The sequence below is a fragment of the Pelophylax lessonae genome (genome assembly GCF_965119305.1).
Source record: "Pelophylax lessonae genome assembly, chromosome: 8".
In the NCBI taxonomy this organism is placed as follows: Eukaryota; Metazoa; Chordata; class Amphibia; order Anura; family Ranidae; genus Pelophylax; species Pelophylax lessonae.
The window spans coordinates 2,068,592-2,084,556 of record NC_138775.1 but is presented as its reverse complement, the minus strand read 5'-3'; the positions used below and the strand labels follow the sequence as shown (position 1 = coordinate 2,084,556).

The window sequence follows — 15,965 nt, the reverse complement described above, 5'->3', positions numbered from 1 at the left end:
TTCCTCTTCCTCTTCTTCCTCTTTCCCTTCCTTATACCCTCTTCCTCTTCCTCTTCTTCCTCTTTCCCTTCCTTATACCCTCTTCCTCTTCCTCTTCTTCCTCTTTCCCTTCCTTATACCCTCTTCCTCTTCTTCCTCTTCTTCCTCTTTCTCCCTCTTCTTCCTCCTCCTTCCTCTTCCTCCTCTTCTTCCTCTTCCTCCTCTTCTTCCTCTTCCTCCTCTTCTTCCTCTTCCTCTTCCTCTTCCTCCTCTTTCCCTTCCTTATACCCTCTTCCTCTGCATCTTCTCTTCTGTGTTTTCAGTCTCCATCCCCCCTTCTTAGATGTCTGCAGTCTCTGCTCGTCTCCTCTGGTGTGTGTGAAGTCTGACAGTCTTCTGTCATATACTGAATACTATGTGTGGCCCTGTCAGGGGTCACGGTTGGGGCCCCCCAGCACCTTGGCTCACAACCACTGCACTATTCAGAACCTTCAGCTTTGTGTCACCTGCCTGATTGATAAATGATCTGATCTGCCTGTGTCCCCCATACACAGAATTCTGGGAAGTCTTCTCTCTGCACACATCATCCTGACTGACAGCAAACAACCGTTCGGTAACATGACAGTAAGCGGCTATGATAACGAACTCCTCCATATGGCCCATGACCTCGCTGTCCGACTCCTGCCTGCCTTCGAGAACACCAAAACCGGCATGCCTCATCCAAGGGTAGGTGTCCCTCATATGAGAGGAGCTACAAACTGACATCAACTTCGGGGGGGGTGGTGGAGTGTTTTTTTTTTTTTTTTTTTCCCAATGCGCAGAGCTCCTTGATGTCTTCATACCCATCCCTAATGTAGCAGCATCAGCTGATGTGACCAGAATTCACCATCAGACTGTACAATCTCTGTACAATCAACCTAAATTTACCAAAAACTGTAACCCGAGGACCTACCCGAACTATCCGATTAAAGTGATTTAGGTTTTAGTATTACCCCCCCCCCCCCCTTTAAAATAATAAACCTCTTATACCAACCTGCTCTGTATAGTAGTATTGCACAGGGCGAGCCCCCATCTCCTCTTCTGGGGTCCCCTGCTGGTGCTTTAGGCTCCTCCTCTTCTGCATGTGACACCATTGGAAGCCACTTCCTATGGTGGCACACATGTGGGCTTACTCCCAAGCTAGGCTGTGTGCGTCCATTGAGACACACAGCCCAGCCTGGCCCCACCCCGCTCCTTCCTCACTGGATATGACTGACAGCTGGGGAGCCAATGGCTTGATACGCTGCTCTTGATACAGGACTCTGGTAATTATTGAAGTATCTAAGGGTGGGGTAAACGGGCACTGAAGGGGGTTTTTTGTTACCCCAATGCATAGAATGCATTAAAATGATTGCAAAGTCTCTTTTTTTTTTATAATAAAACTGTTCTACTTCCCTCCTCTGTGCAGTTGGTTTTGCAGAGTGGCCCGGATCCTCCTTTTTTTGGGTCCCTCTTCTGTGTTATTGGCCCCTCCCTCCTGTTGAGTGCCACGACCCAGCCCTGCCCCCTTGTCTGATTGGCTGTCTGACTTTGACAGCAGCGTCAGCCAATCGCGCCGCGCTGCTGTCTCAGTCAATGAGGAGGGGAGTCCTGGGCAGCTGAAAAACATCGCTGGATAAAGATGGGCTCAGGTAAGTATGAGGGGGGGGGGGGGGCTGCTGCACACCGAAGGCTTTTTATCCTAATGCATAGAATGCACCTTCAGCCTTTACAACCACTTTATTTTTTCTGGTGAGGCACACCATTGTGTTAAATAGTAGTTGGTAGATTCAAAGCCGATTGTAATGTGTTACAACTGTCTAACAATAAAACACACAGCCCCATATATATTTTTTTTTTTTTTTTTTTTTTTTTTAGTACTGTAATTGTATCTTCCTGTATGAAACAGATGCATACTGCCACCTTCAGGCCGTAGTAGCAATTGCAGGTTGAAGGCTTATTGTGTCATGAAGCCAGCAGTCTGGCAGGTATCACCGTGTCATAGCTGACAGTGATCAGATAATCCTGAGGACCTGAGCGGTCAGTGATAGGCAGGTTTGATTGCCACCAGCTGTGCAGAATGTCGGCTGCTGGCTCTTTCATGGAGGACATTTAATAATTGTGCTGAGGAACAATAATATAGCCATTGTAGGTGGGAAGGACTTAAAGTAGTTGTAAAAGTAAGGTAGGGTGCATTGAGGTTAAAAAAAAAAAAAACCTTTACTGGTAGCAGCCCCCCCCCCCCTTAAATACTCACCTGACCCCCAATCTGGATCCTGCTCTGCACGTCTGCAGCAGCTCATCTCTCCGCTCTCACAGGCTTGGCTCTATCTGAATAGATTCAAACAGCCCAGCACAGGTGTGAGCTCGCACTAGTGCCCCCCTAGGGAGTGGCTTCCTATGGGGGCTCTCTGCTGAGGGGTTCTTCCCCATTGACAAAAAATGAATTTTGTGAGCAAATAAACTGCCCAGTGCAGAATCTACATTTCCTGAGCAGAATCTAAATGTTTTCATCCCTGTAATAAAGACCAGAACAGTGGAAACTGTGAAGGCCAGCTGAGGCCAAAGGACCGGTCACCAGTATTGTCTGTGGCCTCCCTGCATTAGGACTTACCATTGCTTTGCACAGTGTCTCTGTGGAGGCTGCCATCTTGGTAGAGGCTTTGCTTCCTCATGTCAGAGCTGCACCCCTGATGACTGGTGATGTAGTGACGGGTAAAGTAATGATGAAGTGGAGGAAGCACTGATCCACAGAATGGATGAAGCAGAAGCAGGGAGATCCTTGCACTGCAGGTCCTCAGGTACAGCTTCCTCTCCAGCAAGACTAACGGTGATTAGCACAGTAGTGATCTCACCCCAAATCTGGAGAGGCTGGCAGTCAGATTGGTGCAGTGCCTTAGATGATCTCATACTGCAGATATACAGCTATGAGGCTTGAGGTACAGAGGTGCCTATACACAGAAATTGCACTGTAGGTCCTCGGGTACAGATTCCTCTCCAGCAAGGAGAACAGTGATCAGCACATTAGTGCTCACTCCTAATCTAGTGAGACAGCAGTGCCTTAGATGATCTCACACTGCATAAATTCAGCTATGAGGCTTTAGAACAGGAGTGCCTAGGCCCAGTCCCTTATTAAAACAGACCAGGACTGTGGAAGCTGAGAAAGCAAACTCAGTATAAAGAACTAGTCCCCAATATTTTCTGTAGTCTCCCTGCAACTGTTCCTTTCCTCCATTATTAATTTACCCTGCCTTGTTCTGCAATGTTTCTCTGTGGAGGCGGCCATCTTGGTAGAGGCTTTGCTTCCTCATGTCAGAGCTGCACCCCTAATGACTGGTGATGTAGTGACAGGTAAAGTAATCATGAAGCAGCAGCGGAAGTGAAGGAAGCACAGATCCACAGAATGGATGAAGCAGGGGAATCCTTGCACTGCAGGTCCTCAGGTATAGCTTCCTCTCCAGCAAGGATAACAGTGATTAGCAGAGTAGTGACCTTGCCAAATCTCACCCCAAATCTGGAGAGGCTGGCAGTAAGAGGGTGCAGTGCCTTAGATCAGTGGTCCTCAACTCTGGCCTACAGGGCCCACTAACAGGCCAGGTTTGCAAGATAACTGAAATACATCCCAGGTGATCTCATTTGCTGCTCAGTGATTGCAGTACTCTAGTCTGCATCTCCCCAAGGTAATACTTAAAATCTGGCCTGTTAGTGGGCCCTGAGGACCGGAGTTGAGGACCACTGCCTTAGATGATCTCACACTGCAGATATACAGCTATGAGGCGTTAGAACAGGAGTGCCAAGGCCCAGTTCTTTATTAAAGAAAACCAGTGCTGTGAAAGCAAACACAGGGTCCTAGTCACCAGTATTTCCTGTGGTCCCCCTGCGGCTGTTCCTTTCCTCCCAAAATTGACTTACCCTGCCTTGTCCTGCAGTGTGTCTCTGTGGAGGCGGCCATCTTGGTAGAGGCGCAGGGCTTTGCTTCCTCATGTCAGGCCATGATGACCGGTGGGTGAATATTCATGAAGGAGAGGTGTTGAGAATCCTCAGATTCACAGAATAAATGAAACTGGGAGATGCAGGACCTCTGGTACAGCTTCATCTCCAGTGGGCAGCACAGTAGTGACATCACCAAATCTGGAGAGGCTGGCAGTCAGAGGGTGCAGTGCCTTTGGATGATCTCACACTGCAGATATACGGTTATGAGGCCCAGGAAGTGTCCTGATATTTTTCAGGGGGATTTTAACACAGAAGTTACATTTCTAGGTGTACCAATGAAGTACAATTAGGATCTCTATACAAGATGGCCGATCTTTACTAAATTTGGATCCACTTTAATGGCCCCTTTCTATCCTGATGAGGAATAATATGAAGTTGCGGATATTAAACTTCTGATCGTTCTCTTTCCAGGTGAACCTACAGAAAGGGGTCCCACCCGGCAGCTTGAACGAGACCTGCACTGCTGGGGCCGGTTCACTGCTGGTGGAGTTTGGAATCCTGAGCCGGCTTCTGGGGGACTCCACATTCGAATGGGTGGCTCGCCGGGCTGTGCAATCCCTCTGGAGCCTGCGCAGCAATCATACCGGGCTCCTAGGTAAGGAGGACACCAAGAGATACCGGCCATCGCCCCACCACCGGGTCTCACTTCACCTCTCTCTTCTCGCCTCACCTCTCTCTTCTCGCCTCGCCTCTCTCTTCTCGCCTCGCCTCTCTCTTCTCGCCTCGCCTCTCTCTTCTCGCCTCGCCTCTCTCTTCTCGCCTCGCCTCTCTCTTCTCGCCTCGCCTCTCTCTTCTCGCCTCGCCTCTCTCTTCTCGCCTCGCCTCTCTCTTCTCGCCTCGCCTCTCTCTTCTCGCCTCGCCTCTCTCTTCTCGCCTCGCCTCTCTCTTCTCGCCTCGCCTCTCTCTTCTCGCCTCGCCTCTCTCTTCTCGCCTCGCCTCTCTCTTCTCGCCTCGCCTCTCTCTTCTCGCCTCGCCTCTCTCTTCTCGCCTCGCCTCTCTCTTCTCGCCTCGCCTCTCTCTTCTCGCCTCGCCTCTCTCTTCTCGCCTCGCCTCTCTCTTCTCGCCTCGCCTCTCTCTTCTCGCCTCGCCTCTCTCTGTTCGCCTCTCTCTGTTCGCCTCTCTCTGTTCGCCTCTCTCTGTTCGCCTCTCTCTGTTCGCCTCTCTCTGTTCGCCTCTCTCTGTTCGCCTCTCTCTGTTCGCCTCTCTCTGTTCGCCTCTCTCTGTTCGCCTCTCTCTGTTCGCCTCTCTCTGTTCGCCTCTCTCTGTTCGCCTCTCTCTGTTCGCCTCTCTCTGTTCGCCTCTCTCTGTTCGCCTCTCTCTGTTCACCTCTCTCTCTTCACCTCTCTCTCTTCACCTCTCTCTCTTCACCTCTCTCTCTTCACCTCTCTCTCTTCACCTCTCTCTCTTCACCTCTCTCTCTTCACCTCTCTGTTTGCAGGCAATGTGGTGGACATCCAAACCGGGGAGTGGGTTGGAAAGCAGAGTGGCCTCGGCGCTGGTCTGGACTCCTTCTTCGAGTACCTGCTGAAGTCCTACATCTTGTTTGGGGAAGAGGAGGATCTGCGCATGTTTAACGAAGCGTATAAAAGTATCCGCAACCACTTACGGCGAGGGTAGGTTGGGGGCTGGGCCTGTAAATTTCACAAAGGATCAGTAAGAAAAGATTTGCTCTTCTGATTGGAAATTGGCAAATTGTCAGATTGCATTTGTGCTCTCCTCCAATGAGATAAGACTCCAGCCAAACTTCTTTTTTATTTTTTTTTTTTTTTGATAGAGTAGCAAGGGTTACCAACGTTATGCTTGCACCACTCGTAATTCCCCCCCCAGTGCCTCCAGGTGCGTCTCTGTAACTCCTGTGTCTCCAGGCAGCCTTCGGTACGCCCCATAGTTGTGTGGCCTGCTATGCTCCACCATCGCTACACTCTACTGCCTCTCCGCCCTCAGGTACGAACCTGCCATCACCAGGACCATCCTTCTGTCTGTGGATATGGACTCCTGTCCTGCACACTTTCCAGGATGTTATGCCCTCTAAGTGGGGTTAAGTCTGTACTAAAGTAGAAAGAAATATCTTTATGGCACAAGTAGTATATGGGTAACCTCCTTCTAGCAGAGAAAATACACTGGGATGCATAACCATGAGTCCAACAAACCAGCCTATGTCAGGTATGACTCTGATAATCTTCCTTTCACAAGATGCAGCTTCTCCAGAGAGACCGAAGAAATATCTGAATAAAGACCTAAAAACACATCAGAGGGCGCCATCTACAGCCGTAGCCAAACGTCTGGAGAATGACACAAATATTAATTTTCACAAAGTCTGCGGCCTCAGTGTTTGTAGATCTTTGTGTCAGATGTTACTGTGGGATACTGAAGTATAATTACAAGCATTCCATAAGTGTCAACCGGGACCCCCCCTCCCTCCTTCCTATGCCGGGACCCCCTTCCTATATCAGGACCCCCTCTCCATCCCTCCTGTATCGGGACCCCCTCTCCATCCCTCCTGTACCGGGACCCCCTCTCCATCCCTCCTGTACCGGGACACCCTCCTATACCGGGACCCCTCTCCATCCCTCCTATACCGGGACCCCTCTCCATCCCTCCTATACCGGGACCCCTCTCCATCCCTCCTATACCGGGACCCCCTCCATCCCTCCTATACCGGGACCCCTCTCCATCCCTCCTATACCGGGACCCCTCTCCATCCCTCCTATACCGGGACCCCCTCCCATACCTGGACCCCTCTCCATCCCTCCTATACCGGGACCCCTCTCCATCCCTCCTATACCGGGACCCCTCTCCATCCCTCCTATACTGGGACCCCCTCCATCCCTCCTATACCGGGACCCCCTCCCATACCTGGACCCTGGTTCTCAAAACCTTTGGCCACAGCTGTAGGTGCAGGATTAAAACATTCATTGTATGATAAAATATTGGCAACTTACATGAAGTAAGTGAAGGCATTTAGAGCTTAATACATCAGGACATCCAGGGAACCCTGTAGCATTCAGTCCAGAGAAGGCGCAGTATTGGCAGCTTCACAAAGAGGCCGAAACTCCTTGAAACATGTGGCCAGGCCCCCAGGATGTCCCGCGGCATCGGACATCATCCATTGGGTTCCTGTTGAGTCTCCTGCTGGAAGGCTTGAACACTTTGAAACCCTAAGCGACGCTACCAGGACATCCCACAGTGTCTGACCTGATCCATTGGGTTCCTGTGTAGTCGTCTGCTTTCAGGCTTGAAAAAGAGGCAGGAATGCCTTGAAACACTAAGCCATGCCCCTAGGATGTCCAGCACCAACTATTGGGTTCCTCTGGAGTCTCCTCCTGACCAGAAAGTTCTGTGAGCTTTCTATGCCTATCAGGCCAGCAGCGGTGCTGCACAATCCCTGGACTTGATGCCTCTGCTACAGGAGTCCCTGGATGTCCTGATTTCTTACGCTCTACATGCCTTCACAAACTTAATTCATGTTAGTTGCCAATTTGTTTTTCTCATACAATAAATGGTTGTATTGCTGCACTCAGATGGCGCCCTCAGCTGTGTGTGTGTCCATATTAAAGTAGAACTAAAAGCAACACTTTTTTTGTATAGAGTAAGGGAGGGTTATACCCTTGTCACTTTTTTTTTTTTTTTGCGAACCTGTGTCCCATTGGGGAGATTTCCCTTCACTTCCTGCCCCATCAACACAACAGAAAGTAAGAGGAAATGTGAGGGAATCCCTGGGTGTCCCCATTGGAAGATTTATCTTCTATTCCTGTTCTGGGGACAACCCAAAATTTGGGATTTTCTTTTACTTTCACTTTTCATGATAACGGTAAACCGGACAAATAGAGGGGATGAGTCTCCATAACGGTGACACAGACAGCAATTAAACTTGACTGGGGGTCTAACCCTCCCCCCATCCAACACTAAATTCTTCAATTCCCATTGGTTTTGGAATGGGATATCCAGCGATGATCAGGTGTCCACCTATCATGATTCCTGGTTTGCATTACCCCCACCTCTAGGCCACACCCACATCCCAATGTGATATCGGAGGGTTCAGACTCCTCAGGAAGATTAATGGGGTTGCAGTGGGAGGGGGATGGTTGCGGTACACAGAGGAAAGGATGATGGATGATAATTGTGGATTTCTCCTTCAGACGAGAAGCGTGTAATGAAGGCGAGGGGGATCCTCCGCTCTACGTCAATGTAAACATGTTTAATGGGCAAATCATGAACACCTGGATCGACTCTCTGCAGGCGTTCTTTCCTGGACTGCAGGTATGATGTGACCCCCGAGCAATCCCGTCATTTGTCTCCTCCCGCTGATCTATGTCTGTTGTAGTTTATCCCCGGTGACAATTCCAAGTCCCCGGACGTTGTCATTGAGGAGGCCTGGAAACCATTACTGGTGATCCTCATTGTAGATTTCATGGTTCCAGGTGCTGAAAGGAGACATTGAGGACGCCATCTGTCTGCACGCCTTTTACTACGCCATCTGGAAGAGGTTCGGTGCTCTGCCTGAGAGATATAACTGGCAGCTGCAAACTCCCGACGTCTCCTTCTACCCTCTGAGGCCAGAGCTGGTGGAATCCACCTACCTCTTGTATCAGGTAAGTCTTTACCCGCTTCTCCCACAATAAATGGTTTCCCCGAATGTTTACCTGGAGACGTGAGCGCGATCTTTGGTAGAAGAGCAATTTAACCACTTCCTGCCTGCTGTATTGTAAAATGACAGCAGAGCGGTGCAGATCTCATTCTAGGGTGACATCCTATGACCTCATCCCAGATTCGCCACTCTCTCGCACGACCCCCATCTCTGTAAAGAGCCAATGACAGCTCTTTACCCATGTCCAATCACAGCCGGTCACGTAAACAAGGGAGTGCCATTTATTGGCTCTCCTGGCTTCGCACTCTGTAAGTATAAGGTGAGGAGAGCCAATCAGCAGCGTCTCTTCACTGGGGAGACCTGTACAGGTAGTCAGTGCCATGATCATCAGTGCCCTGATTACAGTACAGCCTCAGCATTGGCCATCAGTGGCACCAATCCGTGCCCATTAGTGACGCCAGTTAGTGCTAATCTGTGCCGCTGTTCTATCAGAATACCGCTACCTATCAGATTCTGCAACTGGAAGTGTCCTATGGACTAGAACAACTTACTGTGCATGTGCCATGCGTTCCAACATGGCCGCTATGCGTTCCAACAGATTTCCTAATGTGACAGAACACGAAGCAGAGGCGGACATCTTCTTACACCCACCCAAGTCTTGATTTTTACATTTATTTGAGCTGTAAACTCACCTTGTATACTGAAATAAAACCGCCATATCTAAAAACTTATAGGCAGCGCTAACAGGTAAAAACTACAAATAAGTGCTATATAAATAAGAAGTCCATATACTGCGACAAAATATACTGTGACAAATACTAAAATTCATATAAAGTGCATACAAAATCACTGAATATAAATTAATAAGGTGCAACACTAGGTAAAATCAAGTGTCCAAAATATAAAGTGCAAGATATGTTAAGGTGCAGTCCAAACAGATATTCCTCCAAAGAAGTTTAAAGTGCCAGAAAGGTGCTCAAAATCCAAATAAGTGCCCAAGTGCTCGTCAGGAAAAATCCCCCTATGGGGATGCACTCACCAAATTTAGGATGTAAATGAGCCTTAAGCAAATATGGTGTTCCTTGGTCAGATGAAAGGGTAAATGCAGCCTCACAGGTACATAAGATATCCCTTGACCGGATGGATGGATAACTGCAACCTCTTAAGAATGGCTCCTTAATAGTTCCTCTCCTCTCTCTCCCCAATAAAGTGTTTAGAAGAAAGGGAAGAAGCCGAACATCGTGAAGCCCGTAAGGTTTTTATTGTAATCAAGATTAAAAAATGGTACTCACAAAGGTAGTGTATTAATCAGCATTAGTCCGCATAACACAGCATGTCCCTTCACTTCCGTGTCCGCTGCCGGCGTGCGGTCCCAAAACCGCCATATCATTGCTCCACCAATAAGCAAAAGTTGATTTGATATTTCCTATGGAAAAAAAATAAAATATGTTGTTTGTTTTTTTTTTTTTATGAATGGCTGATGTGATCTGATTTCTGTGTTGGGTTCTGGTTGGTTACAGTGATGTCTCTCTCTCTCTCTCTCTCTCTCTCTCTCTCTCTTTGTATTGCAGGCCACTAAAAATCCCTTCTACCTCCATGTGGGGATGGACATTCTTCTCAGTCTGGAGAAACACGCCAAAGCCAAGTAAGTGTGTCTGGTGACTGATCTGCCTGTGTGTGGGCTGTGCTGTGTGAGATATAGAACTGACGGTCTTTGTTTGGTAGATGTGGATACGCCACCCTGCACCATGTGGTGGACAAGTCGCAGGAGGATCGCATGGAAAGCTTCTTCCTGAGTGAGACCTGCAAATATCTCTTCCTGGTGAGTCACTTCCTGTGTGGTGAGGAAAGTCCATGTCTGATCCGTGATTGCAGCCAAATGTAAACCCCAAATCAATATATATATATATATATATACTCGCGCACATGCATCTCTCAGACTTTTTGATGATATTCTAATTTAAATCAGTAATTCAATTCAGAAAGGTAATCTCCTATATTTTCTATAGATGTTACACACAGAGTGATCGATTTCATGCATTTCTTTCTTTTAATTTTGACCCAAAATTCAGAATATTACAGAAGACCAATTAAAAAAAAAAAAGGATTTTTAATACAGAAATACACAAAGTCCATATGCAGCGCTTGGATGAGATAAAAACCTATTCTTAGCAGGAGGATGAAATCCCATCACCAGCATCAGTGTAAGTGTACAGCACACACCACCGCAGTGCCCAAATTATATCCTTACCAGAAGCAACAGTTAAATGGATATGTAGATGTAGAGATATGGTCACCAGTAGTGTTCAGATGAACCACTAGGCGGGATGCTTAAAGCGAAGTTCCACCCTGGGAATACTTTTTTTAATAAAAATCCCCCCGGGACAGTCAGGGTTGGTACATTCCACAATGGCTAGCCTCTGATCTGTCCCGGGTTGCACTTACCTTTTTAGGAGAAATATTTACCTTGAAAAAGTATTCTCCAGCGCTGCCATCTCAGGTGTGGGCAGCTTGAAGCCAGCGCGATCCTCTTCTGTGTCCTCTTCCGTCTTCTTCGGTCCCACGATGCACTGCACCGGCCCCGCCGTCACTTCCGGTGCGCGCGCGTCATCCCTCCACAGCTTCTGGGCATGCCCAGAAGCTGTTTAGAAGGGAATGACGTGCGTGCCCCGGAACTGACGTCGGGGCCGGTGCAGGCACATTGATTCCTGGGAGCTATGACGTTCAGCTCCCAGGAATCATTGCAAAGCCAGGAAGTGACGACGGGCCGTGGCCGCCGAGGGGAGGAAGAGGAAGTAAGGTAAGTATATTATCTTCTATACGAGGTAAGTAAAAAAAAAAAATTTGCGATTTATCCATTTGTTTTTCAGGTGACCCGGAGCGAGAAGATGGAGGTAAGTATATATTTAGGGTGGAACTCCACTTTAATCACAAGTACGTTATGGGCTGCGGCACTACATGATGTTTCTGATGCCTGTTTTATCACATTTGTTTGGAAGAACCATTCCAAATAAACTTCTTCTGGTTCATGCGGCCCTTCATTTTATATTGCCCTGTTGTCTCTTTTTTGGGTGATGACATCTCCACGATTGAGTTAAAGGCCATCCTTGCAGCCAAGCATGGAGGAGTGGAGTTTATTATCCCCTGCGTTGTGGAAGTGTTTATTGAGGAGGCTGTTTATCAGAACACTACTGGTGACCATATACATATTCATTTAACTTTTAGTTCTGGTAAGGATATCATTTGGGCACTGCGGTGGTGTGTGCTGTACACTTACACTGATGCTGGTGATGGGATTTCATTCTCCTGCTAGGAATATGGATTATTAGATGTTTTTTCACATCCAAGCGCTGCATATGAACTTTGTGTATATTTGTATTTTTGCAATCAGCAGACTTTATGCTGGCTGCTTTTTGGTTTTTCATTGTACCACTTTTAGCGCAGATATCTTCCAGTTTTAATTTTAATACAGAAATGTTGTCTTAGTGAGAAGTCTGTCCATGTACAGTATAGGAGGCACTCAATACTTGGTCGGGGCTCCTTTTGCCAGAATTACGCCCTTAATGCGGGGTGGCATGGAGGCGTGGCATGGAGGCGTAGCATGGAGGCGATCAGCCTGTGGCACTGCTGAGGTGTTATGGAAGCCCAGGTTGCTTTGATATCGGCCTTCAGCTCCTCTGCATTGTTGGGTCTGGTGTCTCTCATCTTCCTCCTGACAATACCCCACAGATTCTCTATGGGGTTTAAGTCAGGCGAGTTTGCTGGCCAATCAAGCACAGTGATCCCATGATCATGTGACCAGGTATTGGTAGATTTGGCAGTGTGGGCGGTGCCAAGTCCTGCTGGAAAATGAAATCAGCATCTCCATAAAGCCGGTCAGCAGAGGGAAGCATGAAGAGCTCTAGAATTTCCTGCTAGAGGGCGGAGCTGACTTTGGTGGACCAACCCCAGCAGATGACACGGCTCCCCAAATCATCACTGACTATGGAAAATGTTGCATTTCATTTGGAAATCAAGATCCCAGAGTCTGGAGGAGGAGTGGAGAGGCACAGAATCCAAGTTGCATGAGGTCCAGTGTGAAATTCCCACAGTCAGTGATGATTTGGGGAGTCATCTGCTGGTGTTGGTCCACCAAAGTCAGCTCCGCCCTCTAGCAGGAAATTCTGGAGCTCTTCATGCTTCCCTCTGCTGACCAGCTTTATGGAGACGCTGATTTCATTTTCCAGCAGGACTTGGCACCGCCCACACTGCCAAATCTACCAATACCTGGTCACATGATCATGGGATCACTGTGCTTGATTGGCCAGCAAACTCACCTGACCTAAACCCCTCCAATGCTGGCTGCCTCTGTTGTCGCCTTCCGCTGTTTGCCATTTCTTATTTAGCCATGGGGCGTGGCCTTCTGATGAGATCCCCCAGAGAATCCGCCCCTTGTGACGTCACGTGACACAGAGATCCTGGTTTCAGCAATTCCCCTTTTCTAGGGTGACAGTCTACTGATTGCACTCCTGCAGTGTCACATGCGCCCATAGTGGTGACCACAAGTGGCTGTCCTGATACACATTTTGCAGATGTGGTCTCCAAAAGTCCACTATCAGGAAGCTGCTTCAGAGCAATCCTGTGCAGCCGATGCAGGAGGGAGCCATGTAGATAGGAAGTGGCTGAAGAGTCGAGATCAGCAGCACTGAGATGGGATTTCCATTTCCATTCAAATTGAAAAAGCTGCACATCCATCGTATCTTTAAAAAAAAAACAAATATATATAATATAATCTTTATTGTAACACAGGTTCACAATATCAAGTCAAAGCACACTGCCCTTCCCCCACACTCGAGTCCTCCTGCTCTGACTCATTTCATATGATAAAGCCCTGGCTGGGGTGAAACGTGTCGGAGGAGGAGAAGCAGCGGGGTCTGGCAGAGGGCAGTGTGCTTGCACTTGATATTGTGAAACCTATTCATGTTAAAATAAAGTTTTTTGAAAAGTAAAAAAGACTTGGCGGATATGCAGATTTTCTCTGAATTTGGAGAATCGGGGACAGGTGATGACCAATGGAGAGTAAAGGAGAGTCAGAAGACTCCCTGCAGCGGAATCTTCTGTTTACTTTCATCAGCCCCGGACTCCATGCATACATGAGATATGCCGTATATTGGATGGACTGACCGTTTATTTTCATCTTCCAGCTTTTTGATGAAGAGAATCCGGTGCACAGGACGGGTAATAACTATCTGTTCACCACCGAGGGGCATCTTCTCCCACTGGATCCTCGTTTCAGGAACAAAGCATGGAAGGACATCTTCACCCCGGAGGACAAAGCACAACCCCGCGCCCAGAAACTGTCCCAGACCAAAGTGCGAGCAGCCAATACCAGCACCAATGTAAGTACCAGAGACGGGACCCCAGTGCTCTCTGTATGGGGAGGTAACCATAGCGATGACCCAAAGTGGATCCTGCAGTTTAGCCATAAGGCAGCCAATCAACATTCTACTACCACTTGCCCTCTGGAGGGTTCCCCCCCCCCCCCCTTCATGACCAGGGCAATTTTTGCTATTCAGCACTGCACTACTTAGGTTGACAATTGTGCAGTCGCGCAACGCTGTACCCAAATGACGTTTAAATAATTTTTTCGCACAAATAGAGCTTTCTTTTGGTGGTATTTAACCACTTTAAGGCCCGGCATTTTCTGTTCCGTGTGAAAATCCTTTTTTTTTTTTTTTTTGCTAGAAAATATTTACTGCATTATTGCTCCTGATCTGATGTTTGCGGTGATACCTCACGTGTGGGATGATCAGTTTGCGTGCATTTGGGCCCGACACATACGTTAGCCTTTGCGCACTAGCAGGGGGGGGGGGGGGAGGGGGGTCACTTAACATCATGTTTTTTTTTTTTTTTTTATGTTTACACTGTTGCTTTTTTATTTTTTATTTTTTTTTTATCACTTTTATTGGTGTGAGAAGGAATGTGACAGTAATAGGCAGTGACCGGTCCTCTTTATGGAGGGATCGGGGGTCTGTAAGATCCCAAATCCCTCCTTTGCACTTGAAAGCATTCAAAACACCAAGATCGGCGATTTTTGAATACTTTGGATTTTCAAAAACTGGCGCCTTTTAAGATTCAAGTAAACAGGAAGTGATGTCATGCCAAATCCGGGGGACAGAAGAGCCTGGGTGAGGCGGGGGGGGGAGGGGTTTGCATAGGTAACGCCCATTTGTAATGAAATCCCATGAATGAATAGGGGCGGGCCGAGGATGTCCCCCCAGGCCATGAAATGGGGCCGGGCTCTATCTGACTTGCTGCAACTTCAAATGCATATTGTGAGAAGCTCACAGTGTGCGGTGAAATCAGAGGAAGTCGTTTCAGTTCAGGAGAGGAGCCGCTACACCTGTGCAAGCCTGAAGGGGGAGGAGCCGCTACACCTGTGCAAGACTGAAGGGGGGGCAGAGGGAGGGTTTTGGTAGGAGGAGGAGACTCTTCTGGGTGGTTTTTCCCATTTTTGATTTCTTCCTATGCAGACATTGGAATCCTGAGTTTTGGGTTCAGTCTATAGATGAAGGGTTCTCGCTTCTCTCCACCATTGTTCAGTACAAAGCAGAGAGCCCCTTTATTGTAGGATGTGGGTGGGGTTTTGTTCGCTTGGCATTGTGGGTAATTCTTTGTTTTTTGTGTTCAGTGTTTCAGAGTCCCGGAAGAACGGCGATACTCCCTCCCTCTGAAGAGCGTCTACATGCGTCAGATCGATCAGATGGTGGGGCTCCTATAGCGCCTGTGATTTGTGCCTCGGAGACCCGGGGCCCCTCAGACCTGGAAGATCTCCCAGTTACCGGCACAGCGCGGTGCGGAAGAACCTCACTGTGTCCGGCATCCGCTGTGTGACGGCAAATCTCAGGGACTGCGCCAGACTTGCACACCAGTTCTTGTCTTCCAAAGCTGCTGCTTTTATGTTCCCCGATCTTTCCCATCAAGTCCCCAGGAACTGTGCAGGATCACTCTCCTCCCTTCCACCCACCGCCGCCATTTTTTTTGTACTTTTACCTGTCCATGTGGATGTTCGATGGTCTGGAGACAAGTTACACGTTGCCAAAATGACTCGAGCCAAACGCCTTCAGGATTTCTGTTTGCGACCATGTGACAGTTGCCTGCGATCATGTCATGTGATCATGTGACAGTTGCCTGCGATCATGTCATGTGATCATGTGACAGTTGCCTGCGATCATGTCATGTGATCATGTGACAGTTGCCTGCGATCATGTCATGTGATCATGTGACAGTTGCCTGCGATCATGTCATGTGATCATGTGACAGTTGCCTGCGATCATGTCATGTGATCAGCTGACGGCGCTCATGTGATGTCCTGTCTCTTATCCGTATCAGTGCCTTAGGAGAACTT

At 48.3% G+C, this 15,965-nt stretch overlaps 1 protein-coding gene across 1 annotated transcript in view; it reads left to right on the top strand.

Moving 5' to 3' along the window:
• EDEM1 (ER degradation enhancing alpha-mannosidase like protein 1) overlaps positions 1–15,575 on the top strand; it is a 29,189-nt gene extending 13,614 nt beyond the window's left edge. The window contains exons 4-12 of the mRNA XM_082266591.1: positions 534–705; positions 4,402–4,585; positions 5,429–5,603; positions 8,130–8,250; positions 8,412–8,582; positions 10,150–10,223; positions 10,304–10,400; positions 13,762–13,956; positions 15,249–15,575. Of these exons, the coding sequence (XP_082122717.1) occupies positions 534–705; positions 4,402–4,585; positions 5,429–5,603; positions 8,130–8,250; positions 8,412–8,582; positions 10,150–10,223; positions 10,304–10,400; positions 13,762–13,956; positions 15,249–15,338 (1,279 nt within the window). The 3' untranslated portion in view covers positions 15,339–15,575. The remainder of the gene's footprint in view (positions 1–533; positions 706–4,401; positions 4,586–5,428; positions 5,604–8,129; positions 8,251–8,411; positions 8,583–10,149; positions 10,224–10,303; positions 10,401–13,761; positions 13,957–15,248) is intronic.
• The last annotated feature ends 390 nt before the right edge of the window (positions 15,576–15,965 follow it).